Genomic DNA, 23798 nt, shown 5'->3' on the forward strand with positions numbered 1-23798 from the left:
CGACAAAAGGTGGTGTCCAGCTGGGCTTAGCTGGAACGAGGCCAACTTGCCCAGAAGTAGAGAGCAAGTCACCAGTCCCCACTGGTAGACACATTCAGTTCGCCAGCGCCTGTCCGGGCCAATTTCCATGCAAATCCTTGTGCCCCTAGCGTACCCTTTTGCCCTGGCACTTAGATCATTTCTATAAAAAATTAGTAAGATCGCTCACAGCTTGCGACCTCACAGTGAGTGAGCTGAGCGCTTAAGTTTCCCGCTAACACAGAACTCATGGCAGAATACTCCGCCCCAGCAACCCTCCCGTCCATCCTATCCAGGAACAGGTTGATCAGACTCCCGTTCCATATCCACTTCATTCCACCCTTGAGGGAGTATGACTGGTGAATGTGCCAACAAGAGCAGAAGCCAGCGCACAGTAATCGGTCGTGACAAGGTTGAAGTTGAACTCGGTCAGAATGCTGAAGTGCTTTCAAATCACAAGCTTGTACTGCGCCTCACAGAGCCATACTGCTTTCCAGGGCTGCGAACATTTTGCCTACTATGCCAGCAGGATACAAATTCCGTTTAGTGCGAGTTTAGTGCCAATGTTGTATGAATAGCCCCGCTTATTCCAACCATCGCCAATATCACTGCAATGCACTGCTTCCACTGCCTTTGACCATGGAATAAGTGTGTAATGAGCTCCACCAGACCAGAAAACCAGAGGAGATAATCGGCTTGACCTCTATATCTTACAACCAATGGACCACCCTAAGCGATAGCTCCCATCCAGGTTGTCCTCCCTCAGTGTATTCACCAAAATGTTTCCTAGACAAGAATTACCAATTAATCGGCATAAACCTCCCCTTAGCAGCCCCTTCCTTCAAGCTCGTGAAGCATATCGGTAATTTATCGCGATCCAATATATTGTTTTCAAAATTGTTTCGGAACTATTTGAGCATTTCGAGAGTATTAAGGGATAATTTCGGAATTTTTTTCGGGATCATTTCCTACCAATTCCGTTACCATTTGGGGTTCATTCTGGGACATTCTGCAGATCATTTTAAAACTGTTTTCCTTACCTTTTGTCTATTTGGAATTTGTTTCAAATAAATTTCGGAATCATCTTCTGAATAGTCTGGGGATTATTGCATGTTTCTCTACGAATCATTTCGGGATTATTTTAGACTGTTTGTAAGATAATTTTGAATGTGTTTTATTGAGCATGTTGGGATTGTCTTGGGAATTATTTCGGGATCAGTTCGTACTATTTCGAGACTCCTACTGGGCACTTCATTTAAGTAATGCGGGATCAGTATATAATTGAGTAATATCTCGTGATAATTTCGGAAGTGCTTTCAAAACTATTTCGATATAATTTTTTGGTTGTTCTAAAGATCTTATAGGGACTATTACGTGATCATTTAAGTAAAATTTTAACACTGTTTTGGCATAATTTCGGGATAGCTTACGAATTAGTTGCGAACAACATGCCGATCTTTTCGAAACTATTTGTAGAGAAAGGAGAGTTTTTGCTTAAGTATCAAATAGGGTCTATTCTGAGCTATTGTGGAATATCTTTTGCACTTTTTCGGAACTGTTTCCGAGATTGTTTTGGGAATTATTTTAAGAAATTAGATGAACTTATTCTGTATTATTTATGGTTATTTGCGTCACTGAGAACAGTTTTGTTATCAATGCGTTAGAACTCAGAATCTATATGGCCACCACTACGTTGAAATCATTTGGGATTTTAGTGTAACGAGATTTATTTTAATTTATTTTCCTCGTGCGTACTTTATCGCATAATGATGCAATATTCAAAAGTCTTCAGTAACTTTTCCACCACCTTACTTCCTCGTCTTTATTACTTAATCCTTACTTTGTTAAAAATAAATTTCACCTTTCAACGTTTATCTAATAAAAAAGCGTTTAAAAATAAAATACTTACAAAAAGAAAATATTACTACAAGAATTACATATATACATTTGCACATTTGATATATTCACTTGCGCGATCATATTTTTAACGCATCTTGACATTTAGCATCACTTTAAACAATTAACAACCAACAACAACGAATAAATTTAATTCACACTGTACACAATCGCATTTGCACTTCAATGAATTTAGCTGAATTTTGTTAACCCAAGCAAAGCTTTTACATGTACACATACATACACACGCATACATACATTTATAAAAAAGTAACTCACTCGTTGTATTCATACCTGCTTAATTATTTACACAGTCGAGTCACAAACTAACTAAACTAACTGCCTATTACGTATATTCACTGCAGCATGCTGATGTAACTAAAGATGTACATATATACATAAATGATGTTGATATGCACACCCGCATAAACTTAAGTATTAAGGGCGACACAAACATACATACATATTTGAAATTTGTTTTCTCAACTTACCTTGCCATCTGACAGTGGAATCTGTAGCACATCTAATTCCTGATTATTGGCAGGCAGTGGCACAGCGGATACAAGTATTACAACAAAACTGCATAGGCAAGCTGTGATTGCGAATAATTGTTGTTGTTGTTGCCTCATTATGAGCAACTGTGTGTGTAAAATTTGTGTGTGGGAGGGTGTTGGTAAAACTGTGTTGCTGTTTCTTGTTCACTGCAATCAGTTAGTCAGTTTTTGTTTTGGTGCCACTTGTATATGAACGTGTGCGATGAAGCGTTTAGGTTGACTAAATTAGATACTGAAAAATTTAACAAAAAATTAAATAAAATATTTAGTAAGTTTTGGCTGTTTGAGGCTGATTTGAAATTGCTTTGCATATAAGCTTAATTAATTAAAATATGCTATAAATATTTGTATAAGAAAAACTCGTTAACAAATTAGTTGAAAAACATGTTTCATTTGCTTGTGTTAAATCTTTTAAACAAACTTGATTTGATTTTAAATACTTGCATATAAATACACCACCGTGGTGTGATGGTAGCGTGCTCCGCCTGCCACACCGTATGCCTTTGGTTCGCACCCCGGGCAAAGCAACATCAAAATATTAGAAATAAGGTTTTTCAATTAGAAGAAAATTTTTCTAAGCGGGGGCCCCTCGGCAGTGTTTTGCAAGCGCTCCGAGTGTATTTCTGCCATGAAAAGCTCTCAGTGAAAACTCATCTGCCTTGCAGATGCCATTCGGGGTCGACATAAAGCATGTAGGTCCCGTCCGGCCAATTTGTAGGGAAAATCAAGAGGAGCACGACGGAAATTGGAAGAGAAGCTCGGCCTTAGAACTCTTCGGAGGTTATCGCGCCTTACATTTATTTTATTTATTTATATAAATACATACATATTTTTTTTTTTTGGAATTTTTACTTTTAAACTAGATAAAAAAAAAAATAATGATAATAATTTTGATTCTAGGTTATGTTGAACTAGCCGGTCTTTGAGGACCTCACATAGACTGATTGAGTCCGTAGTGTTACCAGAAGTTTGTTTTAACGACCAAACTGAAAAACCCTATCAAAAACTAGGACCTCTGTTATAAAATAACTCCGTCCTCTTGGCAAATACTAGAAGCTTCCTAGGACTTAAGCCACTTGCTGCTTCTAGATCTGACAGCTATATCACTCCTAATAGCAGGAGTTTTAGTCTGGCAAGTGCAGGGCACGAGCACAGAACATGTTCGATCGTTCCCTCCTCCAACCCGCAGTTCCTACGTCTGCTATCACTAACCAAGCCTAATTTAAAGGCATGTGACGCCAGAAGGCAGTGTCCAGTCAGAATACCCGTCATGAGTCTACAGTCCTATCTTTTTAATGATATAAGCAACTTTGTTAGTCTAAGGTTGTAAGAACTGCACATAATCTTCGACACTTTACAGCCCGCGCTTAAACCCACACCTTTCCCACTTGGTCGATCATGTGCACCTCTCGCCTTCGCTTAATCTCGTCCAGTCTAATTGGGACGTCTAAGGAGCACGCTTCAATGCATTCGCACTTTTTAGCTAGTTCGTCCACTTTTTCATACCCATCTATTCCCATATGCCCTTGGACCCAATATAAATGTATGTTTCTCTCTGTCCCGATTCTCTCCAGAGACTGCTTGCACTCCAACGTGCATTTAGATGCTGTGCTATGCGAGATTATTGATTTAATTGCTGTTTGACTGTCAATATAAAAGTTAACACATTGCAGCTTAAGCTATTCTCTTCCAGGCTTTCTACTGCTTTGATTACGGCTAATATTTCCGCTTGGAAAGCGCTACAACAATCCGGAAGCCTGTAGGATCTGCTTATTTTAGGATCAGTACAGTATACCGCAGACCCTACTCCTTCCACTACTTTGGAACCATCTATGTACACATGTATCGCCTCGTCCGCCATTTGTGCACCCTTGCGCCAACCGTCCACCTCTATTGTGGCCTTAAGATCTCCCTCGAAGTGCAGACAGAGAATCAGGTAGTCTTTTCGTCTTGTGTTGATGACGCTATACTATGGCCATATGGTCGGCGCTCAAGCTGCCCCGAGGCACCGAGCCTGGTTGCAATTGTTAATTCTATGTTCTTTGCTAACAGGTCTACGGGTGGAATGTGCAGAATGGCATACAGTGCAGCCGTCGCGGTTGTTTTCAGGGCTCCCGTAATGCTAAGCATCGATAGTCTGCGTACCCCCTCTGATTTTTTGAGGTATGTTGTTTTTTGTGTGGCTTTCCACCAAACAAGAACTCCACAGTATAGAATAGGGCTTACAATCGCTGTAAAAACCCAATGAGAAAGAGAGGGCGATTAGCCCCACGTACACCCCAGCATTCTTTTACATGTATGGAGTGCCGTTGAGGCCTTCTTCACCCTTTCCTCCACGTTGAGCCTCCATGACAGCTTACTGTCTAGGATGATCCTAGATCCTAGATATTTTGTGCAAGGTTTCTCCTGTAAGGTCACCCCTCCTAACTTAGGTCTGGTCCAATTTGTGACCTTGTACCTCTTTGTAAACAAGACCATATTCGCCTTCTCCGCATTGACTTTCAAACCGACATTAGATGCCCAGGTATGAATATCCCGAAGCGCCCGATCCATTCCACTTATGACAATTTCAACGTTATCTGCGTAAGCTTGAGCAGTTGGTTAATGACCAGCGTCCACAACAGATGCGATAGCACCCCTCCTGCGGCGTGCCCCTGTCCACTGATTTCGTGGCATCGTACAATCCCCATTGTGATGAAATCTTCATGAAATTTAACATGCAGCCGATCCATACTCTTTATATTTCAGGGATTTCTCTATTTCTAATTACCACCCTATGCAATGTGGTGTCTACCGACTTGCCTTTGGTGTACGCATGCTGTGTCGTGGAGAGCAGCTTTTCATCCACGTTGGACTTTATATACACATCTCTCAGCTTCTCAAAGGTTTTGAGCAGAAATGATGTTAAGCTATAAGTCTATAGCCTTTGGGATTCACGTGGCCGATCTTCCCCGCCTTTGGTAGGAGAGCTACACGAGCAGTTCTCCAAGAGTGCGGTACATGATTCAGCCTTATGCACCCATCGAATATTATTTTAAGCCATTCCACGACCGCCATACTTGAAACTTGTAGCATTGCCGGGAATATACCGTCTAGGACGGCGATATAAACTTAGAAAACGTTTTCATTGCCCATTCGATCTTGGTATCGGTCACCAAGCCCGGCACTACCCGCTCCGTGATCGAAGTGTGAGTGATGTCTGCTGGCTCTTCTATACCGTCTTCCGATGGGAAATGTGTGTCGAGAATCACCTCAAGGGATTCCTCACTATTACGTGACCATTCCCCGTTCTCTTTCTTTATAAGTCCCTGGACTGTTTCCCCTTGCTAGAACTATTTTCAACTGTGATTCTAATATTAACAAAAAATTCTAATCTTATTCTTTTTGTAACGAAAAGGATACTTTCCGAAGGTTTTGGGGAGTGTTATCAATGTTGATGGTCCTTTGCCGGATATAGCTCTGTTATGCTCCGATAAAAAAAAAAAATAAAATGCCCGACCATCTCGGGAACGATTTAATATGACCACATGAACCTTTTAGGCCATACCACCCCATCCCCTAGTTCCATGAAGAAGAAATTCCATATATAAATTACACCGACACTTTCTCACAGAAGTGAAATGAGGGCGCAATGTGCGATAATAATAGAATTTATTAAATTGGACGTGGTCTCGCCTCCTTTTTGGTTAATTTCACTAAAATTCTATACATGCGAACAATTCCGCAATTCCAACGAAATATGGTAGAAATCATTGTTTTTTGACAAACAATATTTCTTGTAAAAATGGGCGTAATCTGTTGGAAACTACGCCCGTTTATATACTCAGTTGAGCAGAGCTCGCAGAGTATATTAACTTTGATTGGATAACGGTTGATTGTACAGGTATAAAGGAATCGAGATAGATATAGACTTCCATAGATCAAAATCATCAGCATCGAAAAAAAATTTGATTGAGCCATGTCCGTCCCTCCGTCCGTCCGTTAACACGATAACTTGAGTAAATTTTGAGGTATCTTGATGAAATTTGGTGTGTAGGCTACTGGGATCCTCAGATCGCTATTTAAAATGAACGATATAGGACAATAACCACGCCCACTTTTTCGATATCGAAAATTTCGAAAAATCGAAAAGTCTTAAGTCAAAATTTTGCGCAAAATTAATGTTTTTTGCTCTCTGATTTATTTCAGAATTTTGACTTCTGAATTTTGACTTTGGATTTTTGACTTCTGATATTTGAATTCTGAATTTTGATTTCTGAATTTTTGTTTCTGGGCTGTGACTTCTGAATGCTCGCTTTCTGAAAAAGAGTTCTGACTAATGTTTTCTGAAAAAGTGTGTTTCTGAATTTTTGTTTTCTGAATTTATGGGGGAAACCTGATCCTACACCCTTTTTAGTTTATATTCAGAAAGTTACAATTGATATTAAGAAAGTTGCAGTTCTGAATATGAAATGAAAGTTTTGAATATGAATTGTAACATTTCGAATATCAATTGTAATTTTTAGAACATGAATTGGAACTTACTGAATATAAACTGAAAAAGGTGTAGACAGTTTCTGGAATCTTGCACGGCTCCAAGAAAAGTTGTGATCGTTACTCAATGATGCGGTTTGAAGTTTCATTCCAATAAAGGCAAATTCAACCAAGCCTACCCGCATTTTGTATTGTCGAATATTGAAAAGTAAGTTGGATAGAAATAAGAAGAAGAACAGAAGAAGTAAAACGCACTAAACATAATTAATACCTGAACTGCTTCGTATGCCTTCCTACATTGTCATATAAATACAGCTGCGAACAGAAAACTAGCAGTCGATTTTTTTTCAATTTTCGTCAGTTAAATTCTTTAGTTTCATTTCCGAAGTTTTAAGGAAACTATTTTATAAATTTTGTAACTGAAATTATGACAAGAATGCTTTAAATATTTTCGAAAAAAAATCGAAAACTCGAGAGAATTTTACTAAAGTTTCGAACTTTTTAATTCGAGTATTTTAAATTCAGTGGTGTGCGCAGTCACGTAGCCCAGTAAATTTCAGTCTACCAAATGCAAGTAATGGGTCACTTTAAATTCGCATTAATTTTTGACAATTTTTTTCTGTAAGAATTTTCAGACTTGCTTCTATATAAAAAAAATGTTTCACCTATGTAAGGAAGAAAATAAAAAAAAACCTTTGTTGAACTAAAATTGATTGGGCTACATGACTGCTTACGCAATTGAATTCAGAATACTCGAAATAGAAAGTTCGAAATTTTCGTGATTTTCGAATTAAAAAAATTTTTTTTTTAAATATTTTGAAGCATGCAAGGCATAGTTTTAGTTACAAAAATTATAGAAGGGTTTCCTTAAAATATCAGCAATATATTAAAAAAAAAATTTAATTGACGAAATTTGATAAAAATTGCCACTACTATGTCTCTATTCGCTGCTGTATGTACATACTCGTATATTTAATATGTATTTCATTAACGGTTTATATTTAGACTAGGTTAAGACATGACCTTGAACAAAATGATTTAGCAATTATGAGAAACATTTTTTCAAATATGTTATGTGTTTATTTATGTATAGAATTGTTACGCCTGAATCAATACAAAAAAAAAAAAAACGCTTTTTGGTTTAAAAATGATTAAGCATAACATTTTTTGGAATTTTTTTCAAACGAATTAACTGCGCCGGTATGCAAATTATTTATTATCTTATAATTTAATCGTGCCAAAGCGGGTGACATTCAACTTTGTCTTGATTGAAATCTCGCTATGTAGCAGTGGCCTAGCATCAATTTTACAGAAGGCCGATCGGAGCTTCAAATCTCAGCAAAGGCTTGGTTTCCTCCAAAAGTGACACCGCTTTATTACGACCGCTAAAGAGCGGCGGGCATACTCACCGTTTTCAGCGGTACCGTTTTGTTGGAAAGTACGGATACTTACGGCAGGCGATCCCGAAAATTTCAATTTTTCATTTTCGCTTGTTTTTTTAATTTCTTTATTTTTTTAAATGCTTATGTGCGAAAAAACATACCCAGAAAAAATAAGGTTCAAAAATGATGTTTATTTTATAAATAATTTCAAATATTTGACAATATGTTCACCGCTTTGAGTATAACGGTTGGAAAAAACGTTGATGAACGAGTTTGTGCTGCGATGACGGCCGTTATATTTATTGCTTCGCCGCTATTTTACGTTACGGTGAACTTCACCGTCTTCTTATATTCCACGTAATTACTTTTACATTAAACAATTTTTGACAACGTACTCTACCGTTACGTAACGGGCGCTATATAGCAGCACCGCTTTCGAGGAAACCAAGCAAGTACAACTTACCAACATGAAAAACTTTGCGTGGCTAAAAATGTGCACATAAACTTGAAAATGGATGAAAAACTGCTTAGCGCTCAATACAAAGCGCGTACGCCAAAGTCAATTCAGAAAACAATGCTTTGGGAGTCTCCTTCCCATTTCATATTTCTTACTAATACTGCAGGTACATCCCCTCTGAGTTGGATCGGCTGCATGTTGAGCCGCAGAAAGATAACTTACTAAGGGGGTATATATTTCATGGCACAAGATCGAGTACTATAATTATGTTGTGGGCGCTGGATATAAATAAACTGATCAGGCAGTTCAACGAGAGACACGTCAAACTATCGGTGTGACGTTGCAGGTTTAGAATTAGAAAATGTCCACCAACAATTAATTTGTCGTGCCTTGCTTGCTAATAGGTGGTTATGGTCGGTCCAAGCCTAAGCTGAGAGTGTTAGCCCTGTAGGATAAATCTAATAAAAGACATCTAAATATCATTCTAGACAGCAAGTTGTTGTGGAACCTCCCTACGCCCTATACGCCCTATGTGTACATGGGACCTATCGCCATGCCTTCCGCCATGAAAAGCTTTCATTGAAAACTCATCTGCCTTGTAGATGCTGTTCGGAGTCGGCATAAAACAAATGGAAATAATAAAAGGAGCTGATAACGAAAAAGTGATAAACACGATGCACGTTACTAAGGTAAGACAAGGAGAGAAAAGGAGGGTAGAGAAAAGGAAAGATTAGAAGTCAAAAGCGAAGCTGGAGCCGAATGGCAGTTTATCAATTGGTTATCGAAGTGTTAACGTTTTGTTATAAATGGTTTATCGGTTTGTAATATGTGTGTTATGTGTTATCGAAAAGTTATCGAAGTACTATGAATTTGCTATCGATAAAAAGGTTATGAATGAGTTGCCGAGTTTTTATCGACGAGTAATCGGATTTTCATCAAACCTTCGTCTATTATTTGCGGAAAATTTAACGATAAGTAATTAAAAGTGTATCGTTTTGTATTCGGATATGATCGATATACTATCGGAGTGTTAACAATTTGTTATCAGCATGCTATAAATTTTTTATCGAAAATTTATCGAGTTTTTCCGCAAAAATATCGAAAAATAGCAAAGCAACAATATCAAACAGATACCGATACAGCTTTAATATTAAATCGATGACACACCTGCAACAATAACTTCTTGGTACGGCTTGTTACAGATATGATAAATTGGCCTCTGTTGTGGTTTAATTTCAACTTCTGGCCGAGCCCTTGTTCCTAGACGTACACCAGTATGTGTATACATCCAGCTTCACGAGGTCTTAGTACTCACAATTTGTTTTTGAATACTGAAGAAAATATCCATTTATACAGACAGTCTCCTTGTTCTTAGAAAAGTTTTTATGTTTTGAGTAAGGAATTGCTATGGCGAAAAATTATTTTCATTTCGAAAAAGTTGTTTGAACGAGTGGGTTTTTAGTTTAATCGAACAAACCTCTGGGAACACCATGAACATATTTAGCCTGTGCGAGGTCCTTACGGACTTGAACTTTTGGGCGAAGAGTCAATCCTAACCGTAGCTCTAAAATTTTCAATGACATGATTTACAATCAACGATTACCTTACTTATTTGATTATCACCAATTTCGGGTGTCTTTTTTGCGATTGTAAAATTTATAATCTACAATCAATTTACAATGGAATATTGCGAACATTTTTGGTTGATTTCTCTTGATTGTAAAGTCAAAATCTACAATCAACTTGATTTTAACCACTCCGTTTGCAAACAACCTAATTGCACTTAATTTGGAGATGCAATCAAATACAATTATGATTTCAATTATGACATATCCAATCATTCGGAAGTAGGATATATTTTCTAGTTGAGCCAATCGCTATTCTGGTACCGTGTTCGCGAAAATAAATTTCGCATAGAGCCAAATTAATCTTTTTTGAGATTGATTGCAATAACAATTTTTATCGATGATTTTAGCTGAAAAGTGGTTGCAATCACATACATAAGTACAAATGACTGTTGATTGAAATTTTTATACAGTCAATGATTGCATAATTAGCGATTGTAAGCAAAACGTGATTGCGATCAAATCCTCAGAAGTGATTGTAGAGTTTAATTCCTATGTTATACAGCTCTCGCGCTAACTTCATTGAGCCTTTAAGCGGCATATGCCGTGCACTACGTTACACTACCGAAGTTTCTCTAATGCGCTTAGACTATATGTGTTTTAGTTACCGCATCCTGCATGTGGGTTGATAGCATTACTCAGGGTGCAGGTCAAATGTGGATGAAGAGTCGACCAACTGCTTGTAATTTATCCAGTAGTAAAATCATACATTATTATACCCTACCAGAGTCATAGAGCATGATAGTCTATTAACTAAACTCGAATCATACAAAAAACAAATATCTATCTTCCAATCAAGTACATGAAATGTATTATACAACCTTTATTTATAATATTATGTTAATGGATTGTATAAAATGTATGTTGACCTCCATAGCACGAAGCAATCAGACAAGAAAATCGACAATAAAAAATTATAAAAAAAGAAAAAAAATTATAAATAGAAATGAAAAACACCATTAACCTTATTATTTTTGCTATTATTGGCAATAATACATATATTGCTAATGATAGCAACAATGCAATGAAGTAATAAGCAGTTAAGAGAACAACAACACAAGCAAGTTGAGCATGAAAGTGAGAGTGAAAGAGCGCATGAATGGAATTTACTTACGCATAAAGCGAAAAACAAGAAAGTGGGTGGGTAAATAAAATAAGTAAAGAAGATTACTATGCTAAAAAAATTGTGTAAGACAATATGCGACACGAAAAAAAATTCAACAACAAGATTGGCATCAAAAGCCAATTGTGGTTGCGCGTGCGCAATAGTGAGATGCGCGCACAAAAGAGCTGATGAGTGGATAAACGGTCAATGAGCGTTGGCCGAGTTGCAGTAAACAGTAACTTGGTCGATTGGTTCATACATAGTTGCTTGTGCTCAAAGCCGCTTAAAATGTTATGTCATATTTAAGCGGTTATAGTGTCGTGATGCTTTATTTATTTTTTACGTTTTATTTTTAGCAACCATTTTTTTATACTCAGAGTGCTTGGCACACAGAGTATATTAACTTTGATTGGGTAACGGTTGGTTGTACAGGTATAAAGGAATCGAGATAGATATAGACTTCCATACATCAAAATCATCAAATCGAAAAAAAATTGATTGAGCCATGTCCGTCCGTCTGTCCGTTAACACGATAACTTGAGTAAATATTGAGATATCTTTACCAAATTTGGCACACAAGCTTATCTGTACCCAGAATAGATTGGTATTGAAAATTTTAGCAACCATTTTTTTATACTCAGAGTGCTTGGCACACAGATAACTTGAGTAAATATTGAGATATCTTTACCAAATTTGGTACACAAGCTTATCTGTACCCAGAATAGATTGGTATTGAAAATGTGTGAAATAGGATGATAGGCACGCCCACTTTTTATATATATAGCATTTTGGAAAACACAAAAAAACCTGATTATTTGGTAAATAATACACCTAGAATGTTGAAATTTGACGTGTGGACTGATATTGATAAAAATTTGAAAAACTGTTTAAAATGGCGTGGCACCGCCCACTTGTAAGAAAATCAATTTTACAAATATTATTAATTATAAATCAAAAATCGTTAAACCTATCGTAACAAAATTCGGCAGAGAGGTTGCCTTTACTATAAGGACTGTTTTGAAGAAAAATTAACGAAATCGGTTAAGGACCACACCTACTTTTATATAAAAGATTTTTAAAAGGGTCGTGGACGAATAAAATAAGCTATATCTTTGCAAAAAAGAGCTTTATATCAATGGTATTTCATTTCCCAAGTGGATTTATAACAATAAATAGGAAAAACATCAAATTTTCAAATATGGGCGTGACACCGCCCCTTTTATGACTAAGCAATTTTCTATTTTATTTTGCGGCCACCGTGGTGTGATGGTAGCGTGCTCCGCCTACAACACCGTATGCCCTGGGTTCACACCCCAGGCAAAGCAACATCAAAATTTTACAAATAAGGTTTTTCAAGTAGAAGACAATTTTTCTTACCGGGGTCGCACCTCGGCAGTGTTTGGAAAGCGTTCCGGGTGTATTTCTGTCATGAAAAGCTCTCAGCGAAAACTCATCTGCCTTGCAGATGCCGTTCGGAGTTGGCATAGGGAAAATCAAGAGAGCACGACGCAAATTGGAAGAGAAGCTCGGCCTTAGATCTCTTCGGAGGTTATCGCGCCTTACATTTATTTTTATTTTTAATTTTCTGTTTCGGGAGCCATAACTCGAAGAAAAATTAACAGATCGTAATAAAAGTTGGTACACAAATTTTCCCTATAGCGGAATATATTGCTAGGAAAAATGGACGAGATCGGTTAAAGACCACGTCCACTTTTATATAAAAGATTTTTAAAAGGGTCGCAGACAAAAATAGTAAGCTATATATTAGCGAAAAAATGCTTTGTATCAATAGAATTTTACTTTCTAAATTGAATTATAACACTAAATTGGAAAACACAGACATTTTTGAAAATGGGTGTGGCACCGCCCCTTTTATGACTAAGCAATTTTCTATTTTGAAGGGTGGGGCCGTGTGCAGAAGTCCACGAAAGTGGGGAAAGCTTCTGATCGCCATTCACCTGGGAATGGCCAGAGCGATTCTTTTGCATGCGTTTCAAGCAGCTCACTAGTGCTGGTCGCTTGCGGCCAAGTATCCTCTGGGTAGCCGCTAAACACCCGTTTAGCGGTGAGCTAATGTGAGAAGGCGACAACCTGGCTAGGCCACTCTGACATAATCGGTTTAAGGGCTAACCGGGGGAGATTTCATCGGCAGCGTCTGTACACCTCTAGGTGCGGCTGCAAGCGGGCGTCTGTCTTGGAGCAAGCGGCTCGCTATATAAACGTGCCAAGTAATATTTTCACCCCCGCTGAGCGGGTTGTGCGCTGGGCTTGGGACCCGCCACGTAAAACCATACTGCAATGAAATATAACAACAAGCCCTTGTTGGACGGTCATAACCGTTTAGACGGTTAAGCGCCAATTAAGTAAGTAAGTAAGTAATTTTCTATTTTTCGGCTGCCATAACTCAAAGAAAAATTAACATATCGTAATGAAATTATGTACACATATTTTCCTTATAGCATGAAATATTTCTAGCAAAAATGGACGGGATCGGTTAAAGACCATGGCAACTTAGATATAAAACAAATTTAAAAGGTTTAAAAGGGTCATAGACTAGAAAAATAACCTACAACTTAGCAAAAAATAGTTTTGAATCAATGATATTTCACTTATCAAGTTTTATTGTAAGAGGAAATGGGGAGAATTTTTTTTTTAACGGGCGGTGCTACATGTTACGTATAAAAGTAATTTATCTGAAATGAAATGTACAATTGAAGCTCACGCTGAGTATATAATGTTTGGTTACACCCGAACTTAGACACATTTACTTGTTTGACTTTTATTATATTTTATTTTGGCATTTTTATTATGGCCTCTTTTTTCACACATACATGCATACATACTTTTCGTTAACACTTTCATTTGTGCTTGCTATTAAGCTGTTGCTCACAAAAAAGAAAAAAAAACAAGTAAGAACGGGACTGTCTTCGGCTGTGCCGAAGACTTCATACCTTTCATGAATGGGGCTGAACAATAATCGTATCCCGTTCGTAATCTCCGAATAATCGGATAAGATAAGAAATATATAGTGAACAGATCTGCATACCTTAACGATTTTTAAGATAAATATAAAATAAAAAACAGGTAGGTACTTTGTGTGAGGATGCAAAGTTTCTGGTTTTTTGTGGTCTGGGTGTAAAAACTATGATTGCGAATCACGTATTTCAACAATATATGACGTAAACGTAACTATTTGATGAAATTTGATGAATTTTGAAGCTTCTAGCCGTAAAAAAGGGGCAAAAATGACAGTTTATATGAAGTATATAATATATATACCACCGATCTCTATGATTTTTTCAGACAACAATATATGCTATATACGTAAGCATATGGTGAAATTTGAAGCGTCTAGCTGTTAAAAGGGGCAGAAATTGCGCAAAGTTTCTTAACTGAACAATCGGTTGTATGAGATATATACTATATATACCATCGATCTCAATGATTTTTTCAGACAACAATATATGCTATACACGTAAGCATTTGGTGAAATTTGAAGCTTCTAGCTGTTAAAATGGGGAAGAAATTGCGCAAAGTTTCTTATCCGAACAATCGGTTGTATGAGATATATACTATATATACCACCGGTATCTATGATTTTCTCAGACAACAATATATGCTATACACGTAAGCATTTAGTGAAATTTGAACATATCTAAACAATTTTTAAGATAAATATAAAATAAAAAACAGGTAGGTACTTTGTGTGAGGATGCAAAGCTTCACGTTTTTTGTGGTCTGCATGTAAAAAATATGACTACGAATCACGTATTTCAACAATATATGAAGTAAACGTAACTATTTGATGAAATTTGATGAATTTTGAAGCTTCTAGCCGTAAAAAAGGGGCAAAAATGACAGTTTATATGAAGTATATAATATATATACCACCGATCTCTATGATTTTTTCAGACAACAATATATGCTATATACGTAAGCATATGGTGAAATTTGAAGCGTCTAGCTGTTAAAAGGGGCAGAAATTGCGCAAAGTTTCTTAACTGAACAATCGGTTGTATGAGATATATACTATATATACCATCGATCTCAATGATTTTTTCAGACAACAATATATGCTATACACGTAAGCATTTGGTGAAATTTGAAGCGTCTAGCTGTTAAAAGGGGCAGAAATTGCGCAAAGTTTCTTAACTGAACAATCGGTTGTATGAGATATATACTATATATACCATCGATCTCAATGATTTTTTCAGACAACAATATATGCTATACACGTAACATTTGGTGAAAGTTGAAGCTTATAGCTGTTAAAATGGGAAGAAATTGCGCAAAGTTTCTTATCTGAACAATCGGTTGTATGGGATATATACTATATATACCACCGGTATCTACGATTTTCTCAGACAACAATATATGCTATACACGTAAGCAATCGGTGAAATTTGAAGCTTATAGCTGTTAAAATGGGGTAGAAATTGCGAAAAGTTTCTTATCTGAACAATCGGTTGTATGAGATATATACTATATATACAACCGATCTCTATGATTTTTTCAGACAACAATATATGCTATATACGTAAGCAATCGGTGAAATTTGAAGCTTATAGCTGTTAAAATGGGGTAGAAATTGCAAAAAGTTTCTTATCTGAACAATCGGTTGTATGAGATATATACTATATATACAACCGATCTCTATGATTTTTTCAGACAACAATATATGCTATATACGTAAGTATTCGGTGAAATTTGAAGCTTCTAGCTGTTAAAATGGGGCTAAAATTTGCGAAAATATATATATATATATATATACTATATATATATACTATATATACCACCATATATATACTATATATACCACCGATCTTTATGATTTTTTCAGACAACAATATATGCTATATACCTAAGCATTCGTTGAAATTTGAAGCCTCTAGCTCTTAAAATGGGGCAGTAATTACGAAAAGTTCCTTATCTGAACAATCGGTTGTGGGTGATATATACTATATATACGACCGATCTCATCAATTTTTTCAGGCAACAATATGTGCAATATACGAAAGTATATGGTGAAGTTTGAAGCTTCAATCTGTTAAATTGGGTAAGATATTACAAAAATCCTCTTTTTCTGAAAAATCGGTTGTATGGAGGATATATGCTATAGTGGTCCGATCCGGTCGGTTCCGACAAATGTCTAATCGGACACCCAAATACACCCGCTCACCAAATTTTATCAAGATATCTCAAAAATTGAGGGACTAGTTTGCATACAAACAGACAGACGGACAGACGGACAGACGGACATGGCTAAATCAACTCAGCTCTTCAACCTGATTATTTCGGTATACTTAGTGGTGGGTCTATCTATTTTCCTTTAAGGACTTACAATTTTCGGTTTCGTGACGAAATTAATATACCATTTCATTTTCATGAAAGGTATAAAAAACTCAAAAATAAACAACAACAATGTACAACGTTTATTGTGGCTGGTATTTTCCTAGCAGCCAAATTGACTTGGCAAGAGTTGTAGCAGTAAATCAATGGTGCTTTCGTATCTTCAGGGTAGAGCATAAGCAAAAAAAGACATTCACTCATCAGCTGTGTAAAATTTTGCTTCGGGATGATGATGCCCAATTTATTTTGCTGGTTATGGCAGCGTTGACACCAATGTGCCAATAATGCGAACAACTCAAAAATGGATTGAACATAGCAAATGCGCATTGCAAAAATGGCTTGTTTTTTGAAAATATTTAATGTAATTTTATTTTTGCAATTCTACATATAATAGAAAATAAAAGATATAAATGCATGCACTTAAATATGCATTGCCCGCACGTTGCAGTTGGCAAATTATCTGTTTAAGTGACTTAAACGCTTGTAATTCTCAACTGGATAGTGAAATATTCTAAAGACATAGTTTAAATTTTTTATCCCAAAGGGGTATTTTTCAAAGCAAAATAAGGTGGCTCAACCCGCAGCCAATACTTTGAGCGCCCAGCGCTCGCCCCCAATTATTACATAAAAGGTTTAACAGGCGCATAGCGACCTCTATCTAAATAATAAAATTATATACAGTACACTAAAAATAACAAAATAATACAGTTTTAGAAAAACTTATTCGCCGGCCGAATCATCAAATCACTATCGGTTATGCTATCGGTTTGTTTAGTAATCGACTACTATTACTACACTGAAAGAAATGGTGCTAGTAAAATCAACAAATCGGTTCTTTTGTTCTTAACTTAACGGAGATTCGGTGAAATTGATCGAATTATGGTTAATTCGAACGAGTTCTTTGTCAAGCGAACAAATTAATTTATTTATGTCAACAGAAGAGAAATTGTCTCTCTTAAGTTAACAAAATTTTGTAAAATTGACAGATTCCTAATCAATCTAACTGATTTTTCTGTTAACACAACCGATTTTACAGGTCATTTCAACGGCGATCAACTGTCAATAAATGAGCAAATTTCAACGAGAATTTTACTCTCACTGCGCTCTCTACTTTGTACTTATGACGATGGTGCCACTTGTTAAAAAAAAAAACACCAATATAAGAAAACTATCGAATCGAAAAAAAAAAAAAAAAATCACAAAATGGGAAAACAATAAAAAACTAGTTTTTCAGTTATCAATACAAAACGAAAACACCCTTTTTGGATTTACTGTGCAAAAATTATGAGATACCGGGACACCTATTTAACGGGTACAATTTTCCAAATCATGGTCCAAGCGAAATGCAAATTGCGCCCTCTTGTTGCAAAAGTTTTGCTTGAACGAACAGGATTTTTCCAAAGTTAGTAATATTTTGTTCAAGTTTTTATGAATTTTCACTCACGAGAACGAATCTAATAAGAATAAAAAAACATGCTTTTTTTTAATGTTGATGTTTCCGACAAAATAAAAGTTTGAGTTGTTTTGGAATCGTTTCAACTTAAAGTGTTACCAAAATTAAACTTGCCGAACTACATGCAAAGTTACTCCAATGGTGAATTACCTTCCTTCAATTTGATTCTTTACTTTTCTATAACTTACAAGTTCTCTTTTTAAAATGTTACGTCAAACATTTATACTACAAGTTTTGATCTAAACAATCAAGTGTGGCAACTACATGTGAGAGAAAAAATTTAGAATGAGCTGAGCTGCAATTGAAAGAATTGAGAATCGGGTTTGTGACTACTATTTTCATTCATATTGATATGTATGTATATGTAGCAAGTATGCGTATTTATGTATTCACATATTTACGTATTTATATGGTGGACGCCGTGGTGTGATGGTAGCGTGCTCCGCCTACTACACCGAAGACCCTGGGTTCACACCCCGAGAAAAGCAACATCAAAATTTTAGAAACAAAATTTTTCAATCAGAAGAACAATTTTCTAAGCGGAGTCGCCCCTCGGCAGTGTTCGGCAAGCACTCCGATTGTATTTCTGCCATGAAATGCTCTCAGTGAAAACTTATATGCCTTGCAGATGCCGTTCGGAGTCGGCATAAAACAAGCCCAGCCAATTTGTAAGAAAAATTAAAAAGGAGCACGACGCAAATTGGAAGAGAAGTTCGGCCTAAAATCTCTTCGGAGGTTATCACGCCTTACATTCATTTATTTATATGGCAACATAGGTACTTTCATACAAAGCTGTCGCAACAACGTTTTTGTTCATTTGACTACTAAAACGGTCAATTACGAATCAGAGAACGGACAAAAGCACAGATTGTTTGATTTCATCATACAACAAAGTTTCTGTTCACATTTCTTCTCTTCTTCTTCTCTTCCAATTTGCGTCGTGCTCCTCTTGATTTTCCCTACAAATTGGCCGGACGGGACCTACATGTTTTATGCCGACTACGAACGGCATCTGCAAGGCAGATGAGTTTTCACTGAGAGCTTTTCATGGCAAAAATATACCAGGAGCGCTTGCCAAACACTGCTGAGAGGCAACCCCGCTTAGAAAAAATTTCTTCTAATTGAAAAACCTTATTTCTAAAATTTTGATGTTGTTTTGCCTGGGGTGCGAACCCAGGGCATACGGTGTGGTAGGCGGAGCACGCTACCATCACACCACAGTGGCCGCTGTTCACATTGAATCATGCGAATATACTCAGAAATGATTAAACTCACCATCTCTGCTTGCTTGACTCCGTTGGTATGATTGCGCGCCAATGATCGAACATGTTTTACATAATCACGTATGATCAAACCAAGACTGCCCTAGACTACATCAAATCACGACAATCAGTAATGATTAGTTCGATATACAATCAATTCTCAAGTGTTTTTGTTAGAATAAATTAATAAAAGTATTTACACCTTGTCGCCGCGACGCCAGGGCAGAAGTGTGCTATGGAATATATTATCAGAAATTTTTAAAGACGATGGAACTATTTTTGAGGGGTATGCATACTACCGAACATGGTCAAAACTAATTGAATATTCGCCAAAGCAATCGCCAAATTTGAGCCGTCATAAATGTTGCCAGTTACTGAAAGAAACTAAATGCTTAAAAACAGTTTCTACAGAGGACCGAGCCCTTAAAAAATATCATCAAATGGATCAGTTTTTTTTCAGTGTTTTACAGTATGCAGCCAATATTCATAACAAGACCGCATTTATTTATGCATTATTTCCATTCAAAGACTGAAATATAAAAACAAATATTCTTTCGTTGTTATCATCAAATAGAAAATTTAGTGGTAGTGGAAATCGTTTTCATTACCACTTAAAATGTAGTGGTAGTAGAAATATTAATCGAATACGTTGTGCCCAACTATGGTTATAGTTTAATTCAGCTTTGTTGTTGACAGCTTACAAGTTTAGCAATCAACATTTAAAAGATACAAACATTTTATTTTCTTTTATAAAAATTCTTCGAAACGAAATTTATGTTGGCATTGTTGATACGTATATATTCGTAATAAAATCGTGTGTTACAACATAGGCATTATTCTTATTTAAAGACTGAAATACGGAAATAAATATTATTTTGTTACGTTAATTTCGCTTGTTATTTAACTTTTCTACTTTTTTTACATTGTCCAATCGCGATTGCATATATTCATGCACATTGAGTCTTTCTTTTTGCCTATTCCTTCTGATCAATTTAATCATTGTTGAATCAAACGAACGAACGCCTGAGTTGATTAAATTCGGCGAAAAATGAGTAAATTCGCACATGTATGAAGCAGCAAGTGATTTGGTTGATTTTAAATCAATGGCGAGTATGCTCGTTTGAACAAGTTGTATTGTTGAACTTGATCATGTTGCAGAATTCAAGTGAACTATGTTGTGTTCGGACTTATCCATTCTCTGTTACGAATCAACGATTTGTGCGCAGTTGATTCAACATATTGTTGCGATGAATAAAAATTTACAGAAATTTCTGTTGAATTGACCCGTATTTCGGTTGATTTTACCAGTCTTTTTCTTTCAGTGTACTTTCAATAAAATCGAAAAATGATTAGAGAAATTCACTACACCGATTTTTATATAAATATTAGTAAAATAGGGATTAAAAATAGTGGCGTAGTGAGGTTTTCTTCGCTGCAACGGAGAAAGTTGCAGGGCTGCCAAATTTCCCACTTAGAACTGCCACGGGATATCTTATTAAGACGGCTGAGCACAGAGGTACCCGAAAGGCCATTGATTGATGTAGTTGCGCCTCCAAGGCAGCTAAGATGACATCTGCATGAGCCCTATTGCGAGATCTGGTGTAGTATAATCCAGATATCGCCGAAGACGAATGCACACTTCAGAAATATATGCGCGTTACTCTGCCCCAACTTCGATTTCTGTGTATGGCCCCAGCCTGGTGTATAGCACAAATCATCTATTCGTCTGTAATGTGGAACAAAAATCTGTAATAGCAGCTTCTATTTGGTAAAACCATATTGAAACCAGTCGATTCCTTGGACCTCCGTTAGATGATTTTATATATATTTTCTTGAGTGTTCTACCCTTTTAACCCAGCCGAGGGATTTTTACAACAAAAATAAGACCCATACATGGACGGACGGGAAAAAGACTACGCTGCCTAATTCTGTCGATGATAAACAGGAAAATTTATATGTGAGTTATAAAGTGTCGGAAAAATTCAGGCTCTAAAAATTAATATCCCCTATTGGACTAGGTGAGTCGTCCAGCTGCGACGACCTGCAACATCTGTAATGATGGAAGTAGCTGGATGCTGGTATGAGCAAATCATGATCATGCATGTTTATATCGTTAAAATTAAACAAAAAAACAAAAAACTATAAAACCGATATAAAAAAATGCATACCAAATTTTCGGTATTTTACTTTTATTTTTTATCGGGCATTTGTTAAAGTCAAATATGCTAAAATTTTTGTTTGTCTCCTATGATTTGGAACTCCACAAAGTTTATGAGAGGGATTTTACAACTTTTTTAAAAATCGAAAAACCCTTATGGCCGCCCAGAAGGGAGAATGGTTTTACCTTCCTATATTTTTATCATGGACTGAATATATTATTGGTAAGTAGACTCAAATACATATTTAATAATAATATTGTAACGATTTTACTGCAATTCCCCTTATTTGCAATCTTCTGCTAACGTTCGAATCACTAAACGGTTGAATAAATAACACCACTATTCAATAATGCCAAATGGCCTTTATTATTTCAAAAATAACACTGCTACTGCTCGACAGATGGAATGCTTAAATCAATCTGATTCTCGCGCCTCCACTGTTGCTGCCTTTTTATACTCTGTGATTTCTCGTTCGCATCTTCTAGGCGCTTCCATTTCCAGAGTCTACCAGTTGGCCATCAGCTATAAAATTATTACGTTGTTAACTTCTCATATGCGCGTGTATGTGTGAACACAATTATAATTGCATACTTTTAGGAGCATCTCAGATAAGATATCTGCATGTGTTTGTAAGTGTGAGCGACACTTGCAAAACCATTGCATACTTTTGGGAGCATCTCAGATAAGATATCTGCATGTGTGTGTAAGTGTGAGCCACACTTGCACAACCACTGCATACTTTCGGGAGTATCTCAAATTTATGCATGCGGTTGTGCGTTGCTTCTCCGCTGCGTGCATGTACATATGTGTAGACATAATGATTGAATTTTTGAGGTGCATGCAAGTCACTGCTTAGCACCGGCTTAGAGATGACAGTATCCCTTAGTGCTGCTAATATTCGTTACAATATGATTGAAATACATTAGTAAAACTAATATCTATGTGCAAATTTTGCTTTATCATTTGAAATTTTTTTCCACACTTAATAGTATTAGGCGACCTTGCCCCAACTTCGATCGTAATCAAAATCAGTTTTACTTTCATGAATGAACGTTCGCAGCTAGCAATTGATAATGAGATTGTCAAGAGTATTTGAAGTGCCACTCGCAGGTTTGGAAAAACATCTTCTCCATACGAGATTATAAAAGTAAGTAATCTAACGGAGTTTTAGGTTCAATTCTTTTCTACTGCGAAGTAATATTTTACGGCCATATATTTCGATAAAAAGTTCTGTTCCATAGAAATCTGTATTATAAAATTCACACAAAATCTTACAAATTCTTTCTATTTCGTTGTTATCCTTGTTTAACAAATTCATCCCCGGATCTTGTAATCTAAGCTACACACGATCAATCCTCGTTAAGATTTTATAAGAGAAATGAAGTAATGTTATCGCAAGTGTTCCGAATATATGCATGTATGTTTTATTAACACGCTTTTATTAGCTTGGCCTCTATGTAACGGAATCTTTGAGCTTAATTTTCACCGGTTTCTAGAAGTCTGGATAATTGAAACTATGCATACGTATCAAGGACCGATGACTATGCATTAATGTGGTGGTGTGGTGACATAAGATCAATGGCCATAAGGTCAATTGGTCTTATTATCACTTTGAATGGCCATAAGTTTGATTGCAACTTTGCAGACGTAACAAGGCTCGATGACAATGCATTAATGTGATGGTGCGGTGACATAAGGTCAACGGCCATAAGGTCAATTGGCTTTATTACCACTTTGAATTGCCATAAGTTTGATTGAAACTTTGAACACGTATCAAGGCTCGATGACAATGCATTAATGTGATGGTGTGGTGACATAAGGTCAACGGCCATAAGGTCAATTGGTCTTACTATCACTTTGAATGGCCATAAGTTTGATCGAAACTTTGCACACGTATCAAGGCTCGTTGACAATGCATTAATGTGATGGTGCGGTGACATAAGGTCAATTTGCCTTATTACCACTTTGAATGGCCATAAGTTTGATTGAAACTTTGCACACGTATCAAGGCTCGATAACAATGCATTAATGTGATGGTGTGGTGACATAAGGTCAACGGCCATAA

General features: G+C 36.5%; 1 protein-coding gene across 2 annotated transcripts in view; it reads right to left on the minus strand.

Annotated features, from left to right (window-relative positions):
* LOC137251371 (uncharacterized) overlaps positions 1 to 23798 on the minus strand; it is a 116054-nt gene that overhangs the window by 66724 nt on the left and 25532 nt on the right. For both annotated transcript variants that reach the window (XM_067785816.1, XM_067785817.1), the window contains exon 2: positions 2406 to 2700. In XM_067785816.1, the coding sequence (XP_067641917.1) occupies positions 2406 to 2543 (138 nt within the window). In that variant the 5' untranslated portion in view covers positions 2544 to 2700. The remainder of the gene's footprint in view (positions 1 to 2405; positions 2701 to 23798) is intronic.

This window comes from Eurosta solidaginis, chromosome 4 (genome assembly GCF_040869045.1).
Source record: "Eurosta solidaginis isolate ZX-2024a chromosome 4, ASM4086904v1, whole genome shotgun sequence".
NCBI classification, from domain to species: domain Eukaryota; kingdom Metazoa; phylum Arthropoda; class Insecta; order Diptera; family Tephritidae; genus Eurosta; species Eurosta solidaginis.